Source organism: Podarcis pityusensis (assembly GCF_964106645.2).
Source record: "Podarcis pityusensis genome assembly, chromosome: 13".
Lineage (NCBI taxonomy): Eukaryota > Metazoa > Chordata > Lepidosauria > Squamata > Lacertidae > Podarcis > Podarcis pityusensis.
Window position 1 is genome coordinate 10,192,331 of NC_138038.1, and position 17,571 is coordinate 10,209,901.

At 46.2% G+C, this 17,571-nt stretch overlaps 1 protein-coding gene across 2 annotated transcripts in view; it reads left to right on the forward strand.

The window, feature by feature from the left end:
• Positions 1-17,571, forward strand: part of LOC308460365 (amine oxidase [copper-containing] 3-like) — a 28,600-nt gene that overhangs the window by 4,858 nt on the left and 6,171 nt on the right. Inside the window, exons 1-3 of one of the 2 annotated variants that reach the window (XM_080976654.1) lie at positions 8,606-10,796; positions 12,340-12,625; positions 14,056-14,185. In XM_080976654.1, the coding sequence (XP_080832780.1) occupies positions 9,227-10,796; positions 12,340-12,625; positions 14,056-14,185 (1,986 nt within the window). In that variant the 5' untranslated portion in view covers positions 8,606-9,226. Of the gene's footprint in view, positions 1-8,605; positions 10,797-12,339; positions 12,626-14,055; positions 14,186-17,571 lie in introns of those variants that run through there. The other variant, XM_080976653.1, reaches the window with a different exon arrangement.

Sequence of the window (17,571 nt, forward strand, 5' to 3'; positions counted from 1 at the left end):
ATAGGTCCTAGGTTTCCGTGGCAGCGTGTCTGCAAAGCAAAAAGCATGGGGACTTCGTGAAAAGTCAAGCAGAGCTCAGCTGAAGGGTAAAGGATTGTGGGGAACATGCAGTGATCGTTCCAAATGAATTCAGACTGAGCTATAGACTTGAGATAAAGACAGATCAGTATGGAGTCCAATGATGCTGTGAGCAGGACATCCTGTACTTAAAGGATAAACAGATTCCTTTCCAGCTTTTCCTGGGAAATTTCCAGCAATGGACATTCAACCATCTCCACAATCAACTTGTTTTCAGTGCAGAAGTGTTCGTAAGAATGAAGGTGTTCCATAAGATATTAACTGATGCAAAGGAAAGAGGTGGATTTGCCCTGCCAGACTTTAAACTTTATTATGAATCAGCAGCTTTTTGCTGGTTGAAAGAATGGCTACTTCTTGAAAATACAGACATTTTGGATTTAGAAGGTTTTAACAACGTATTTGGATGGCATGCATATTTATGGTATGATAAGGTCAAAGCACATAAAGCATTTAAAAATCATATTGTCAGGAAAGCACTGTTTAATGTTTGGATAAGATACAAGGATTTATTGGAAAATAAAACCCCAAGGTGGTTGTCACCGATGGAAGCGAAAGCTCTGAAAAGGCTCAATATGGAGGCCAAATGGCCGAAATATTGGGAAATTTTGGAACAAGAAGGAGACAAATTGAAATTGCAGAGTTTCGAGAAACTAAAAAACAAAGTGAGAGATTGGCTTCATTATTATCAGATAATGGAGGCATATAATTTGGATAAGAAAATTGGCTTCCAGGTGGAAAAATCAAAACTAGAAACACAACTGTTAGAACCCAAAACTAAGAATTTGTCAAGAATGTATAACTTGCTGTTGAAATGGAATACTCAGAATGAAACGGTAAAATCTGCTATGATTAAATGGGCACAAGATGTTGGATATAATATTATGTTTGCTGACTGGGAACAGTTATGGACCACAGATATGAAGTTTACGGCATGTAATGCCCTAAGAGAGAATATTATGAAAATGATATACAGGTGGTACATGACCCCAGTCAAGCTTGCAAAAATCTATCATTTGCCCGACAATAAATGCTGGAAATGTAAAGAAACTGAAGGTACATTCTTTCACCTTTGGTGGACGTGCCCAAGGATTAAGGCTTTCTGGGAAATGATATATAATGAACTGAAAAAGGTATTTAAATATACCTTCTTGAAGAAACCAGAGGCCTTTCTTCTGGGCATTGTCAGCCAATTGGTGCCAAAGAAGGACAGAACTTTTTTTATGTATGCTACAACAGCAGCAAGAATACTCATTGCAAAGTATTGGAAGACACAAGATCTACCCACTTTGGAAGAATGTTAGATGAAGGTGATGGACTATATGGAATTGGCAGAAATGACTGGCAGAATCCGAGACCAGGGAGAAGAGTCGGTGGAAGAAGATTGGAAGAAATTTAAAGACTATTTACAGAAATATTGTAAAATTAATGAATGATAGAATGATGTTGGATAGTAATTAAGCGGTTTCCAGCTGTAATGCTCTAAGAGAATATGAAAAAAAAAAGGGTTATAAATGGGTTAAAATCTAATGGTAAGGATTTGCTGAACCAATAAATTGAAGTGGAATACAAAAAAGGGAGGTACGAGGAGGTCCGCGAAACAAGCTAAAGGAAAATAAGTAATAGAAAATATGTGTGTTTTTAACTATTTTTATTTTGTATTTTTCTTTTTTCTTTTTCATTTTCACTGTAATATTTCAAAAAACCGTAATAAATATCTTATAAAAAAGAAGAAGAAGGTGTTCCCCCCCCTCCCAAGCGTTCAACTTACCGGTAAGCCTAATTTCCAGTACTTCGTAACATTATATTTTAACTTGTCCATATAGTAGAAGGCAGTTCAGTGGATCTGTTCCCCCTCCTCACCCCCATTTTTCCTGTGATACTTTTGCAGAATGTGTGTGAAGCAGCCAGGATTTGCACTACAGTGATACCTCGGGTTAAGTACTTAATTCGTTCTGGAGGTCCATACTTAACCTGAAACTGTTCTTAACCTGAAGCACCACTTTAGCTAATGGGGCCTCCCGCTGCCGCCAGAGCCCGATTTCTGTTCTCATCCTGAAGCAAAGTTCTTAACCCGAGGTACTGTTTCTGGGTTAGCGGAGTCTGTAACCTGAAGCGTATGTAACCCGAGGTACCACTGTACTTGAAGCCTCTCTGCAAAGGTATCTAAGGATTTGGAATTTAGTCGTGCCAGTCAGATGTCGCCCAGCTCCATTTATCATTTCCATCCCAGTTAGGTGAGGCTTTGGAAGCGCAGAACCAGTATCTGGAATCAGTAATGGGCTGCTGGTCAAGAAACAAACGCAATCCTGATAGGTGCTGTAGTTAGATACAGGCTCAGAGATAATAGTTTTCAGCCTGTTCTAGATGTGGTTGCCACCCCCCTCAAGCTGAGATCATACCCTCCAACATTTCTCTGATGAAAACAGGGCATTCTGTTCTACGTCAGGAAGCATCTCCCGCCTTTGATCCTGGCGCACACATGTGCGTCATATGCACACCTACATTGGTCGCTTTGAGCCTGTTACAACTTCTCCACCGAGCCTACCTCACAGGGTTGTTGTAAAGGAAAAAAATGTGTGAGGGAAGGGAATGTGTGCAGCACCTTCCACAGATGATTGGAATGGGGGGAAAGTTAACGGTACGATGCCTTGAGTTCCTGTCAGGGAAAAAGGCAGGAATAATAATAATAATTTAAAAAAAAAAAAAACTGGGAATGATCAGGAACATACCAGAGAGTAAATCCTATTGAACTTAGTGGGACTTAAAAGGTAAAGGTACCCCTGAGCATTAAGTCCAGTCGCGGACAACTCTGGGGTTGTGCGTTCATCTCGCTCTATAGGCCAAGGGAGCCGGCGTTTGTCCGCAGACAGCTTTCGGGTCATGTGGCCAGCATGACTAAGCAGCTTCTGGTGAACCAGAGCAGCACACGGAAACGCCGTTTACCTTCCCGCCGCAGTGGTACCTATTTATGTACTTGCACTGGTGTGCTTTCGAACTGCTAGGTTAGCAGGAGCTGGGGCAGAGCAACGGGAGCTCACTCCGTCGTGGGGATTCAAACCACCGACCTTCTGATGCGCCAAACCCACATCCCATTAGTGGGACTTAGTTCTGAGTAAAAATAATTAGGATTGCAGTGTAAGGCTGTAGTTTACACCTTACCTGGGAGTAAGCTCCACAGAATACAGTGAGGCTTACTCCTGAGCAGACAGTGTAGGGCTCCTTCTATAATAAAGGAATAAACACTCCCTGTGTTTCCCAAGAAATGACTGGCTGCTGAAACATTCCAGTTGAAGAATTCAAAGTGGCTTGTTGATCTTTTCCTTCAGAATTATAGGAAGGATTTCGTATGTCACCGTTTCCTTCATTTGGGGCAGGGATTTTATTTTCGGTGCGAACAGGACTTGCATTTTGCACCACTTTAAATTGCTCTCTGAAGGAAAAAAGGAAAACTAGGACATTCCGGGATCAAATAAAAAACCAGGGCGGCTTCTGTAATTCCGGGGCTGTCCCTAGAAAATTGGGGCGCTTGGAGGGTCTGTATTGGTGACCCCATAGATGTGGTTCATGGATGAACATTGTTCAGCCGCTAATATCTTGCACCACCAATATTTTCCAACCCGCAGTTGCCGGAAATTGCAGATCAATGGGTAGGTCCACTCATAGACCTCAACCAGCTTGGGACAGGAGACTGTTTTTACAATGTTTGAGTTCAAAAAAGGCCTCGCATTGCAGCTGGGAGCATCATGAGGCTCTTTGCAGTCTCCCAGCCAGCCGCCCCTCCTCAAAGGCGACATGTTGACATCTAGGCCCCACCAAGTTGGGGGGGCTAGACTCTGGAGGATATATTGTTTTGTTCTTGTCCAGGGCAGGGGCAATTGGGAGGGGGGGAACCTTGTACCATTGTTCTAGGAATGAGGTAAGGTTCCAAAATTGCAGCCTTCCTGCTGGTTGTTTCCTGGAAAGCTGCCCTGAGGACAAAAGGCCCCGAGAGGTGCTGAGGGCTCCTTGCTCAGGAAATAACAGGCTATGTCAGTTCTAAGGAGAAGCCTTTGAGCTTTCATTGGCTGAGTACACCCACACCAAATGCACGCCTGACACATCCGGGAAACCAGGGCCGGCCCAGTCATTAGGCGGTGTGAGGAAACCGCCTCAGGTGGCAGAAGTCCCTGAGGCGGCTTCCTTGCGTGCGCTGGAATCGGTGCTAATTTAGGGCGAGATCTCCCAGAAATCAGCTCCCGTGACGGCACCCTTTATCCGTGTGCTGGCCTGGTGTTTTTCAAACTTTTCATCCTTTAAATAGTTGACCTCCGCTCAACCCACCACGGCACAAACTCCTTTGAAATCTTCCTTTCCCAGCGTGAGGTGGGCCTGCTGCGCTTTGAGAAAAGGAAAGCCAAGAACCTCTTCAAAAAAACAAAAGAAAAAACTAGTCCTTCAGTCTGTTGGATCCTTGCCTTAATTGCATTTCCATGTTTTGCAGTTCATTCCGCTTTTTCATCTAGAGCTGGCTTTAACTATGATCACAGATCTCTGAATCGTTTCCAGTTTTGTTCGCCGGCTCCTTACATTGTGGTGCCTCAAATCTGAACACAATAGCTATTGCTCAGCTGAAGTGTTCAGAAACTGTGGGTGCTTGTACCTCCCCACCCTCAAATTCCCAGTTTCTAACTGTCTTTTTTGTGTGTATGTATGTTTTTTTTAAAATATATTAACTAATTTCCCCCCAGAGGTTCCTTTCTTGGACCCATTGTTAGACTTTGATGTATTTTGCTGTCTTGAACTGAATGAGGCCTGTCTTCTGTCTCAGGGCTGACAGCCAAATGTGGTTCTCAGGACCTCTTTATTCAGCGCTTACATACCCTCCAACATTTAAGGAAGGGCTCCTGCTTTTTCCATTCAAACTGTTTCCTGCATCGACCTTAATTTATGCCTTGATCCAAGCTGCAAATCTAGGCCCCTGAACATGTTTTTAACTAATGATATGTTTCAACACTGAAGACCAGCATGCCTGACTCACTTAAACCAGCTGCCAGTAATTCAGGTTATCTCCTGGTCTGTGCACAGGTCCAGCTTTAACTCCTGCAGTTTTTCTTCCACTGGTCCCCAGAGTGTGAACAAGCCGAAAACGAACACCTCTACCTCTGAGTCTGGACTTCCAAAATAGACTGTGCTTTCCCAAGCTCCAACTGCTGCTGTGAATTCGCCTCCTGCCCAGTGGCATAATGTGGGTTGCCAGGGCTGCGGGAGGGAAACAGACAGAGCACACATGCTCATTCAACTGCCTAACAGCGTCCATGTTCACCCAGGAGAGATTGTAGCTGCAGAGATAAGAAAATAAGAGTCATTCCGTTGTCTGGAGAGATAGCTTCCTTCTTTTTTTGTTGGGACTTCTTGTGATTTCCAGTTCTTAGCTAACAAAATTCTTGCCGCAGTTGTGGCATACAAAAACAATTTAACATCTTTCTTGGGCAATTCCAAACCTATTATTCCAAGAAGAAAGGCCTCTGGTTTCTTAATAAATGTATATTTCAACATTTTTTTCAATTCATTATAAATCTTCTCCCAGAAGTCTTTCACCTTGGGTCATGTCCACCACATATGATAGAAAGTCCCCTCCTTTTCTTTACATTTCCAACATAAATTATCACTGTTATGGTAAATCTTTGCTAATTTTACAGGAGTCAAATACCATCTATACATCATCTTCATAATATTTTCTTTTAACACCGTACATGCAGTGAACTTGACCCCTTGGGGAGATCACTTCCTGGCTCGCATGGAGAAACCATTTTGAACAGAAGCAGCACCAGGTGTTGCACCAATTTTGCACCCCTAACAATTTTGCACCCGGGGCAACTACCCCTATGCCCCACCACCACCACGCTACATCACTGCCCCTGCCCCTTAACTTTTCCCATTTCATACTGCTGCCCCACACACCTAGACACATAAAGCATCACGACTCTGCAAGTAACTGCAAAATTCCTAGTGCTCCATTCAGGGCAGGGCCAGATTCCAACTCAACAGAATGAGTTTGGCTTACCACATTCTGAAGCCGTATATATTACCATCTCAAGAGGAGGGTTCCTGGAAGACCATTGCATCCAGAATCTAAAATTGCCTGACTGCAACACCAAAAACCTTCCAGTCCCAGCCTAAAAGCTGTTCATCCATCTTGTTGACCTCCCCAGGCACTCTGCAACTTGACTTCTGTGTTTACTTCTTCAACCCATAGCAGTTGCTGACCAGCACATCTGTCACCTACATCCCCCCAGGCTTATCTCAAGGTTTTCCGCAAAGGGCAGCTGCAGTTCGGTTGAACTTTCTTGGTGTCCTGCACGGCATGGCTTCCTGTCACCTGGTAATGTGTTCTGATTTTGTTAGGAGGGCTACTGCTATTTTCTGGGATTCTGTTCCGTCACATCAGCACACTCATTTCACCCAAATGGGAACAAAACTGGCAAGTGGTTCAAAGGAAGAAGAATAAGAATTTGGATTTGATATCCCACTTTATCACTACCTGAAGGAGTCTCAAAGCGGCTAACATTCTCCTTTCCCTTCCTCCCCCACAAGAAACACTCTGTGAGGTGAGTGGGGCTGAGAGACTTCAGAGAAGTGTGACTAGCCCAAGGTCACCCAGCAGATGCATGTGGAGGAGCGGGGAATTGAACCCAGTTCACCAGATTACGAGTCCACTGCTCTTAACCACTACACCACACTGGCTCTCACCCATGTCCTCCATGTAAGTAAAGCCCAGGACCTACAGCCTACCCAGACTGCTGTGTTATTTTGGGTGCATGTAGAAATATGTTGTCGATGTATTAATAGTGCATTTGGCATTGATTTATACTGGGCTGTCCCATACCCTCCAACATTTCTCCAATGAAAATAGGGACGTCCCATTCCATAATGATTTACTATTTATACTCTACACATCTGAGTGAGTGGCCCCAGCCACTCTGGACAGCTTCCAACATATATTAAAACATAATAAAACATTAAACATTTATTTTTTAAAAATTCCCTATACAGTATAGGATTGCCTTCTGACGGCTCGGTGGGTCAGATAATTCCATACCCTCCAACATTTCTCCAATGAAAATAGGGACATCCTAAGGAGAAGTGGGACATTCCGGGATCAAATCAGTAACCGGGACGGCTTCTCTAAATCAGGGACGTCCCTGGAAAATAGGGACATTTTGAAGGCCTGCTGTCTACACATAATCCACTTGTATTGGTTCTGATATGCTTCTCCAATCTTCACACATTATTGCATCCCTACATTAACTTTAGGGACGCGGGTGGCGCTGTGGTCTAAACCACAGGGCCTTGGCCTTGCCGACCTGAAGGTTGGCGGTTCGAATCCCCGTGACGGGGTGAGCTCCCGTTGCTCAGTCCCAGTTCCTGCCAACCTAGCAGTTTGAAAGCACGTCAAAGTGCAAGTAGATAAATAGGTACTGCTCCGACGGGAGGGTAAATGGCATTTCCGTGTGCTGCTCTGGTTCGCCAGAAGCGGCTTAGTCATGCTCGCCATATGACCCAGAAGCTGTACACCGGCTCCCTCGGCCAATAAAGCGAGATGAGCGCCGCAACCCCAGAGTCGACCACGACTGGACCTAATGGTCAGGGGTCCCTTTACCTTTACCTTTACATTAACTTTACCCATTCCGTTGTCCATGTTCCTGCCATTCTCTTTCCCCCCTCTTTATGAGCTACTTACGCCATGATGCCATGCCAACATATTTTCATTTGTGTACTTTTGTTAACACTCATGCTCATTTGCAGACATCCCGCCTCAGGAATAGTAGTACACAGCACCAACAGGAAATGTGGGCTTTGTAAAAAGGGACAAGCTTCTCCCCCTTCTTTTTCCCTAAGTGTACGTTAGTTGTAAAGGTAAAAAGGACCCCTGAACAGTTAAGTCCAGTCAAAGGTGACTATGGGGTTGCGGCGCTCATCTCGCTTTCAGGCCAAGGGAGCTGACGTTTGTCCACAGACAGCTTTCTGGGTCATTTGGCCAGCATGACTAAACCGCTTCTGGCACAACAGGACACCATGATGGAAGCCAGAGCGCGCAGAAATGCCGGTTTCCTTCCCGCTGCAGTGGTACCTATTTATCCACTTGCACTGGCGTGCTTTCGACCTGCTAGGTTGGCAGGATCTGGGACAGAGCAACAGGAGCTCACCCTGTTGTGGGATTCGAACTGCTGACCTTCCAATCGGCCAGCCCAAGAGGCTCAGTGGTTTAGACCACAACGCCACCCGCATCCTAGTTGTGTTGTGACACAATACCGCTATATTTTCATTTTTACACATATGTAAGTTTTGATGTTCAGGCTGAGATTGCTGGGCTAATCTATCCCTTATGTCCACACAAAACCCCACATGAATGGCAGGGTCTTGACACCAAGAGGAAGAATGTAGAGGACACATTTCAGCACATTGCCAAGGTGCTCTTGCACTAACCACCCCAAATTTTTAGCGGGCACAAATCATATTAAAAGTGCAATCATGTTTAACCGCCCCCAATAGCATTGTGCACGCAATTCATGACATCTGGAAGGAGCCTTGGGTTCAAATTCCAGGTGGAATTTCATTCTTCGCTGCTCTCCTCTTCTTTTTAATAACTGAACGAGACACACAAACACACATACACACCCTCCCTGCTGCTGAAGCGAAGGCTGGTTTCCAAGAGTATGAAAATCAAGCCCATTAATATGTCTGGGCGGGAAGAAATTAGGACCTCTGAACTAGAATAACCAACATAACAGTCAGTTCTGGGAACTTCCCATAATGGGAGTGACGAGGTGATCTGCCATGCTCTCTATGAAGGCACCCTCAGGCCAGTGGAACAGTGGCAGACTGACTGCCACAAAGAGTCCCCAGAAGTCTCACTCTCTGGTGTTCAGATCTCCGACTGCGTAATAGATCTACTCTGTGATGAACCAGCTGTTCTGATAGGGTGGTCCTTGTTTTTTTGTTACTCACGTACTTCAGGCCTCTTCCTTTTGGCCTCTACCTAATCATCTAGCATTTCCTGGATTGAGTCATTTTTCCAGCTGCGTTGACCCAGCAGCCAAACGAGCGGTCACTGGGACGGACTTGGTGAGAGCAACCGGACGGGGCTTTGAAGCATTCCTTTGCCGCGATGAGCCCGAAAGCCCTGCTCATTCTCCTGCTACTCGCTCTGGTTACCATTTTTGCCTTGGTGTGCGTCTTGCTGACTAGGAGGGAGACCCTTGTTCACTGTCCTGCAGGGTCTCAGGATTCCCTGAGCGGAAAGCACAATGACCAGAGCCTGGTATTTGCTGACCTGTCCACAGAAGAGACGGCTGTGGTGCTGAAGTATCTGCAGTCTCACCTGGGGCTACCCTTGGTGGATGCTTATCACGCCAACTCTTCTGATAATTGTGTTTACTACTTGGATGTGGAGGTGCCCCGCAAGGAGCAGGTGCTGAAATTCCTTGATCATGGAGGGCCAAAGCCTGTTCGACAGGCACTGGCTGTGGTGTACTTTGGAAACCAGGCAGAACCAAACATCACAGAGTACGTGGTGGGCCCGCTCCCGGCGCCAACATATCATCGGGATGTGACGGCGGAGAAATATAGAGGCAAGTTATCTTACCACGGCCGAACTGTGATGGGGAACGAATACGAACAAATTGGGAAATTCCTACTGGGAGGAAAGCTGCTTGAAGCTGCCACTTTCTTCGAACAGGTGTTTGGTCACAACGGGAGCGACTTTGCGGCCCTCACCTCAGCCCCTCGGGGGTTCCAGTCTGGAGATCGCGCCACCTGGTTTACCCTGTTCCAGAACATCAAGGGCTTCTTCCTGCATCCGGTGGGATTTGAGCTGTTGCTAAACCACAGCAGCCTCAACATCTCTCACTGGAGTGTGCCAAAAGTGTTTTATAACGGTCAGTATTATGATGGTTTGCAGGAGCTGGAAAAGGAATTCAAAGCGAATCGCGTGAAAGTGGCCAAAGTCGAGAGAGTCTCCTCCGACGGGGGGTTTGCTTCGATCGACCGAAAGGTCCCCTCTCTGGGATCTGGTCCTTTGCACTATGAGTCCTGCGGACCACGCTATAGTGTAAGGAACAACCAGGTCATTTCCCCATCCTGGAGTTTTGCTTTCAGGATGGACGTGAACAGAGGACCCAGTGTCTATGACGTCCGATTTAAGGGCCAAAGGATTGTCTACCAACTCAGTGTGCAGGACGCCATGTCTGTCTACGGTTCCAACTGCCCTGGTGGGATGTCCACCCGATATATGGATGTCAATTTTGCCATGGGGAGGTATTCTTATTCCCTCGTCCGCGGAGTTGATTGCCCTTACTCTGCCACTTACCTTGATGCTGCTTATTTAATTGAGGCTGTGACTCCAGAGGTGCAGAAGAACTCCATCTGTGTTTTTGAGCAGAATGTGGAGGCTCCCTTCCGGCGACATTACTCCAACCTTCAGTCTCTCTACTACGGGGGGTTGCCTGCCTCTGCGCTGGTCTTTCGTTCTGTATCTACTATGGGGAACTATGACTACATCTGGGACTTCATTTTCCATCCAAATGGTGCTATTGAAAGCAAAGTCAGAGCCAGTGGGTATATAACATCATCTTTCCTCTATGGTGATGGGCTGGACTATGGCAACAGAGTGGCAGACCACACACTTGGAACGATCCACACTCATTTCATCAACTACAAAGTGGACTTGGATGTGGGAGGTAAGGTCTACTTTGATCACGGCACTTTTGCTCTGTCTTCTGCCCTTGTTGACAGCTCTGCTTCTTGCCCCTGGGTGCTTTCTCACTCTTCCCACCCCACAACCCAGGGGTGCCAGGGGGCCGCGATTTCCACCCTGGGTCAGGTTTGTTGCAACAAAGCACTGTTTCCATTCTGCTGCAGTTCAGCTTCCGCTGAAACCTTAGCTATTCATCTTGCTATCTGCTATGGCCAAAACACATGCAGTTAATTAAGTAATTAATTGCACAGTTAATCTCAATGCATTGAGGGAAATGTCAAAACCATGCAGGAAATAACCACTTGTGTAATATCTGCAGGCTGGGGAAAAAAATAATGATAGTAAATGCCACTTGTATTTGCTTGCACAGTTTCCATTACTGACCTCGGACAAACATGCAGATTGGGTGAATTTCTGTTCCCCTTTCTGATGGAATTTGCTGACATTCCTACTAGATCTCCATGAACTGAGTGGCAAAGTTTCTGCCAGGAGAGGGCACCATTGGAGCAACCACATCTATATACTGCTTCATTGCCCTTTGTGATAGGAACAACCTGTGTCTGGATTTCCAGAATCCATCTAAAATATTGTTTTTGACTGTGTTTCCATGGGACTCTTGGGTTTGATTAGCACCTTGCAGGGGTTCAAGGGCATTTTACAAGCTCCCACTCATGCTCTCTTGTTCCAGTCACTCACCCTCCCTCACTGTAAAGCTTAGATTTTAAGTCTGCAGTTATTCTAGTTAATTTTTTTTTGCTCTTGCTGAGCTTGTAATCCATACATGATGATAAATCCAACACATTAGGCTTGTCTCTCCACTGTTTCTGCAAGCCTATCATAATAATAAAGAATGATTTTATTATTTAAACCCTTCCCATCTGGCTGGGCAGCTTCCAGCACATATTTTTTTTTAAAAAAGATGTCAAACATTAAAATCTTCCTGAGACAGGGCTGCCTTCAGATGTCTTCTAAAAGTTGTGTGGTTCTTTACCTCCTTGACATCTGATGAGAGGGCCTTCCACAGGGAGGGTGCCACTACCGAGAAGGCCCTCTCTGCCTAGTTCCCCGTAGCTTCATGTCTCACAGTGAGGGAACCTCCAGAAGGCCCTCAGAGCTGGATCTCAACTATAAGCGTGGAAATGCTCCTTCAGGTATACAGGGCCAAACCTGTTTAGAGCTTTAAAGGTCAGCACCAACACTTTGAATTGTCCTTTGAAATGTACTGGGAGCCAGTGAAGATCCTTTAGGACCGGTGTTATATGGTTCTGGCAGTTGCTCTCAGTCGCCAGTCTAGCTGCTGCATTCTGGATTAGTTGTAGCTTCTGGGTCGCCTTCAAAGGTAGCCCCACGTAGAGCGCATTGCAGTAGTCCAAGCGGGAGATAACCAGAGCATGCACCACTCTGGCCAGACAGTCTGCGGGCAGGTAGGGTCTCTGCCGAATTGCTCCACCAGTATGGACATATACGAAGGATCTTGAGAATATAATTTTTCACTACCGTTCTATCCTCGCCATCCCTCTTTCTAGGTGTTCAGAATTCCTTGCTAGCCAACGACATGACTTTTGAAAAAGTGAAGGTCCCTTGGAGCCCTGAACATGAGATCAACCGGATGAAACTGGTGAAGAAAGTCTTAGACACGGAAGACAAGGCTGCCTTTCGCTTACATGATGACATGCCAAGATACATCTATTTTGCATCCGAAAGCAAGAACAAATGGGGCCATAATCGTGGCTATCGGATCCAGCCCATCAGCTTTTTTGGGGACCACCTTCCAGAGACGGATCCAATGGAGAGAGCTATCAGTTGGGGAAGGTAGTGATTGCGTCTTATGTGACATCACAGTCCCATCATCCAGTAATTCTCTTCCTCTCTTTTCCCCTTGGTTCCTCCATCTTTTCTCAAACCACAGAAAGTCCAACTTTCTCTGGAATAGCATCACAATCTCCACAAATGTGGCCTTTAGCACTATTCTTTTGTTGTTTTAGGGACGCGGGTGGCGCTGTGGATTAAACCACAGAGCCTAGGACTTGCCGATCAGAAGTTCGGCAGTTCGAATCCCCGTGACTGGGTGAGCTCCTGTTGCTCGGTCCCTGCTCCTGCCAACCTAGTAGTTCAAAAGCACGTCAAAGTGCAAGTAGATAAATAGGTACCGCTCCGGCGGGAAGGTAATTGGCATTTCCGTGTGCTGCTCTGGTTCGCAAGAAGCAGCTGGCCACATGACCCGGAAGCTGTACGCCGGCTCCCTCGGCCAATAAAGCAAGATGAGCACTGCAACCCCAGAGTCGGCCACGACTGGACCTAATGGTCAGGGGTCCCTTTACCTTTACTTTTGTTGTTTTAGGGCTTTGACATGGGCAATGACATAACTCGGAAAATAAACCTATCGTAGCTCAGCACACATTTTTTTATTCCCTTTGCAACTTGTGTCATTTTATGACATTTTCTGGTCACTGTCATCAACTATGTTGCTAAAAGGATGCTGACCAGAAATATATTTTAGATAGACAGGCAGGCAGACAGCCTTTATAACATCATTAAGCCTTTGTAGAAGTATCTGTAGTGGCACCTCAGTTTTCAAACGTAATCCATTCTGGAAGACCATTCGAGTTCCGAAACGTTAAAAAACCGAAAACTCAGTATAGAAGCCTCAAAACGGAAGCCTCAAAACAGAAAACTCAATGTGGAGTTTCATATTTGACTTCCAAGGCGCATTCAAAAACCAAAGCATTTACTTCCAGGTTTACAGCATTCGAAAACCAAAATGTTTGTCACCAGAGATGTTCGAAAACTGAGGTACCACTGTATATATTTCATTTAAAACGTATTTGCTGGGAAAGTGTTTAGCACTAATTAAAATTCTGATTTATTTATTTTTTAAAAAATTAGGATCATAAATTGGCGCCCAGCCACACAAAGGCTGTAGCGGTTTCAAGTTTCAAATGGCCCACTCGCAGCACACAAAACCCCTGATAGTGTGGGAAATCAATTGCATTTCTGCTTTGGAAGAGCAGTAAGGGGCCACCTCACCTGTCGGCAAGCACCCCATGTCCCAATTTCAGGGGAGCATCCACTATCTTGTCAGCTGCGGTCGGCCACGAGCAAAGACAAAGCGCCATAGCGTGATGCTGGGCCTCATCTGTAGGAAAATGGGGATACCGTTCAGCTTCAGCGACACTTCATTTTGTTTTCTGTTGCTGTTGCTGTTGCTGCTGCTGCTTTTTCGTTGCTACTCTGCTTCTCAGGTATAAGCTGGCTGTCACAAAGCGCAAAGAGGAAGAACCATATAGCACCAGCATCTATAACCAGAATGACCCCTGGACTCCTTCAGTTGCCTTTGCTGACTTCATAGACAATGAGACGATTGTCAACGAGGTGAGTTAACACTCTCTGCCGAAGCTTCTGGTGATCTGTACAACCTCCATGGAATTGGGCAGGATGCGGACTCAAACCAGAAACTAGATGCTCGACAAATCTGTTACACACCTGTTTCCCTTATCATATGACCCTCGGTTGCTATTAGCTTGTCAAGCAGGATATAAAGGGGAATAGGTTTCAGTGCATCTTTCACACGTCTTCGAAGTGGAAACACACATTTGAAGCAAATCGGGGGGTTTCTGAACCTGTGTTTGCTAGTTCACATAGACGGAGGGATTGGAGGCAGCATTTGCAGGAGAGAATCAACAGCTGGTATGCTTGAACCTACCCTACTGCGAACCACTGAGCATCTTGGGCTTGCCGACTGGAAGGTCGGTGGTTCGAATCCCACGACAGCGTGAGCTCCAGTTGCTCTGTCCCAGCTCCTGCCAACCTAGCAGGTCGAAAGCATGCCAGTGCAAGTAGATAGATAGGTACCACTGCAGCGGGAAGGTAAATGGCATTTCCATGCGCTCTGGTTTCCGTCACGGTGTCCCGTTGCGCCAGAAGCGGCTTAGTCATGCTGGCCACATGACCCGGAAAGCTGTCTGTGGACAAACGCCAGCTCCCTCGGCCTGAAAGTGAGATGAGCGCCGCTTTTGACTGCACTTAACTGTCCAGGGGTCCTTTACCTTTTTACCTTTACCTTACTGCCAATACCTCCCAATATATTAGCTGGATTTTCTCCCTTTTCTGATTCCAAGACTGGATAAAAAAATTGACTGGGGGAGAACTAGTGTTCTCAGAAGATTTAACGACTCCCCATGCTGCCTGCTAATGAATACCTCATTGCCTCCTCATTAAAACTGCATCAGCAAACGCAGGATTAGAAACCGCCATAAGGCTTTTTGTCTTGTGTGGAATGCAAAAAATTGTGAGTTGGAGCAATGTTTTCCATGTGTCGCGCTCATCCTCCTAAGCACAGTTACCATCTCTTAGGAAAGAAATGATTAATGTGCGGCTAATAATAATGTTTTTGGTGTGTCGTCTTGATGTTAACGTTCATTGAACTCTCACATAAATGGAAGAACAGGCCGCTTGACCGTTCTCTGTGGGATTTGAGACGTGAGCCCAGCCAAATCAACCCCAGCCAAACAGCTGAACGTTCTAGAATTCTTGGCCTGGAATTCTCAGATGCATTTCTGTCAAAGGATATGACTGTAAACAGCAAGCGCTTTCCCTCCTGTGGTTGTTCTTGAAGTTTGAAAGCTGCCCGGAAAGTCGGGAGAACGGATTTGCTGGCTGTGTGGCCCAAATCCATTTAACTCGCCAAATTTCTTGGCGCTGGTAAGTGCGTACCCTCCATCGTTTATCCAATGAAAATAGAGACATCCTATTCAACAATAAGGGACGTGGGCGGCACTGTGGGTTAAACCACAGAGCCTAGGGCTTGCCGATCAGAAGGTCGGCTGTTCGAATCCCCGCGACAGGGTGAGCTCGGTCCCTGCTCCTGCCCACCTAGCAGTTCAAAAGCACGTCAAAGTGCAAGTAGATAAATAGGTACCACTCCAGTGGGAAGGTAAACGGCGTTTCCATGCGCTGCTCTGGTTCGCCAGAAGCGGCTTAGTCATGCTGGCCACATGACCCGGAAGCTGTACGCCGGCTCCCTCAGCCAATAAAGCGAGATGAGCGTCGCAACCCCAGAGTCGGCCACGACTGGACCTAATGGTCAGGGGTGCCTTCACCTTTTTATTCAACAACAGCAACAACAAATTTATTATTTCTACCCCACCCACCTGACTGGGCTGCCCCAGCCACTCTGAGCGGCTTCCAACATTCATAAAAACATAATAAAACCTTAACCATTTAAAAACTTCCCTATATGTACAGGGCTGCCTCCAGATGTCTTCTAAAGGTTGCTTAGTTACTTATCTCCTGGGCTTGGGGGTCACATAACTCCAACATTTTTCCTATGGAAACAGGGGCGTCCAAGGAAAAGCAGGACATTCTGGGACCAAATCAGAAAACCAAGATGGCTTCTGTAAATCCGGGACTGTCCCTGGAAAATAGAGACACCTGGAGGGTCTGTCATGTTGCCATGGCCCTTCAATCCAGCGGTGATGAGGGGCGGAGTCAGAGGCTGCAGGGGCTCTAGATAGGGAGATCATTGCATCTGAGGGTGATGGACAGGAATCTCCATAGGGGAAGCTCCTAGACAGAGAAGCCTGGTAGGAGTCACCAGCACCTATAGATTCTGTGTTTTCTGTATTGTGATTTTTTGTTGTGAACCACCCTGAGATTTATGTGTACAGGGCAGTATACCAGTTTTGTGGGTTGTAACATCACAGAAAGCAGTCAAATACAACATTTCCTGTTTGCCCAGAGTGGACACACAGGGGGATGTTGCTCCAGCCAGGAGGACTTCCTGTGACACCTGGCCTGGAGAGTCCTCCCCCAGCGTATGACCAGGTCAATGGGCGTGACCCTGGCAGACCCCATAAAAGGGCTGGTCATGCAGCCATCTTTCTATGGACCCTTCTCTTGATGCTGCTCTCTTGATGTTCTTTTGCTGTCGGCTGGCTCTCAGCCAGCAGCACATGGGCTCAATCCCAATATGGGATGAATCCCCACTCTCTTCTGTAACTACAAGCTAAAGCCTGCCTTCAGGATCATACTGTGAACTGAATGTAAGTACAGTGGTACCTCGGGTTAAGTACTTAATTCGTTCCGGAGGTCCGTTCTTAACCTGAAACTGTTCTTAACCTGAAGCACCGCTTTAGCTAATGGGGCCTCCCGCTGCTGCCGTGCCGCCGGAGCACAATTTCTGTTCTCATCCTGAAGCAAAGTTCTTAACCCAAGGTACTATTTCTGGGTTAGCGGAGTCTGTAACCTGAAGCGTATGTAACCTGAAGCGTATGTAACCCGAGGTTCCACTGTAAACTTCTTATTACTGGATTGGCCCAAATATAAGCCACACTCTCCCCTCCCCCCCAATTCTGACCATGAAAAGTAAAGTGTGGCTTAAATTCACAACCGTACCAAAATTGGCATTTACAATATCGCTTCTTCTACAATTGCCATTTACGGGTGTGAGTGCCTGCAGAATTTTAAGGGAGCGGCTTATATTCGGGTATTGTCTTTTTTCCCTTGAATTTTAAAGGTGCGGCTTATTTTCAGGAGCAGCTTATATACGGGCCAATACGGTACTTTTAAAAGAAGACTGTTGTGCCTTGATTCTTTTTAAGAGGGAACAAAGGGGAGTTACCAGGAACAAATCCAATCTGGACAAGCCAGACTGGATTGCTTAACTCAAGAGATTCTACCAACTAGCTTCCTGCAATATACAGGTAATGTGCTCTGCTACCAGCTCACTAGCATGAACGAGGAAGTATAATATTTACCGT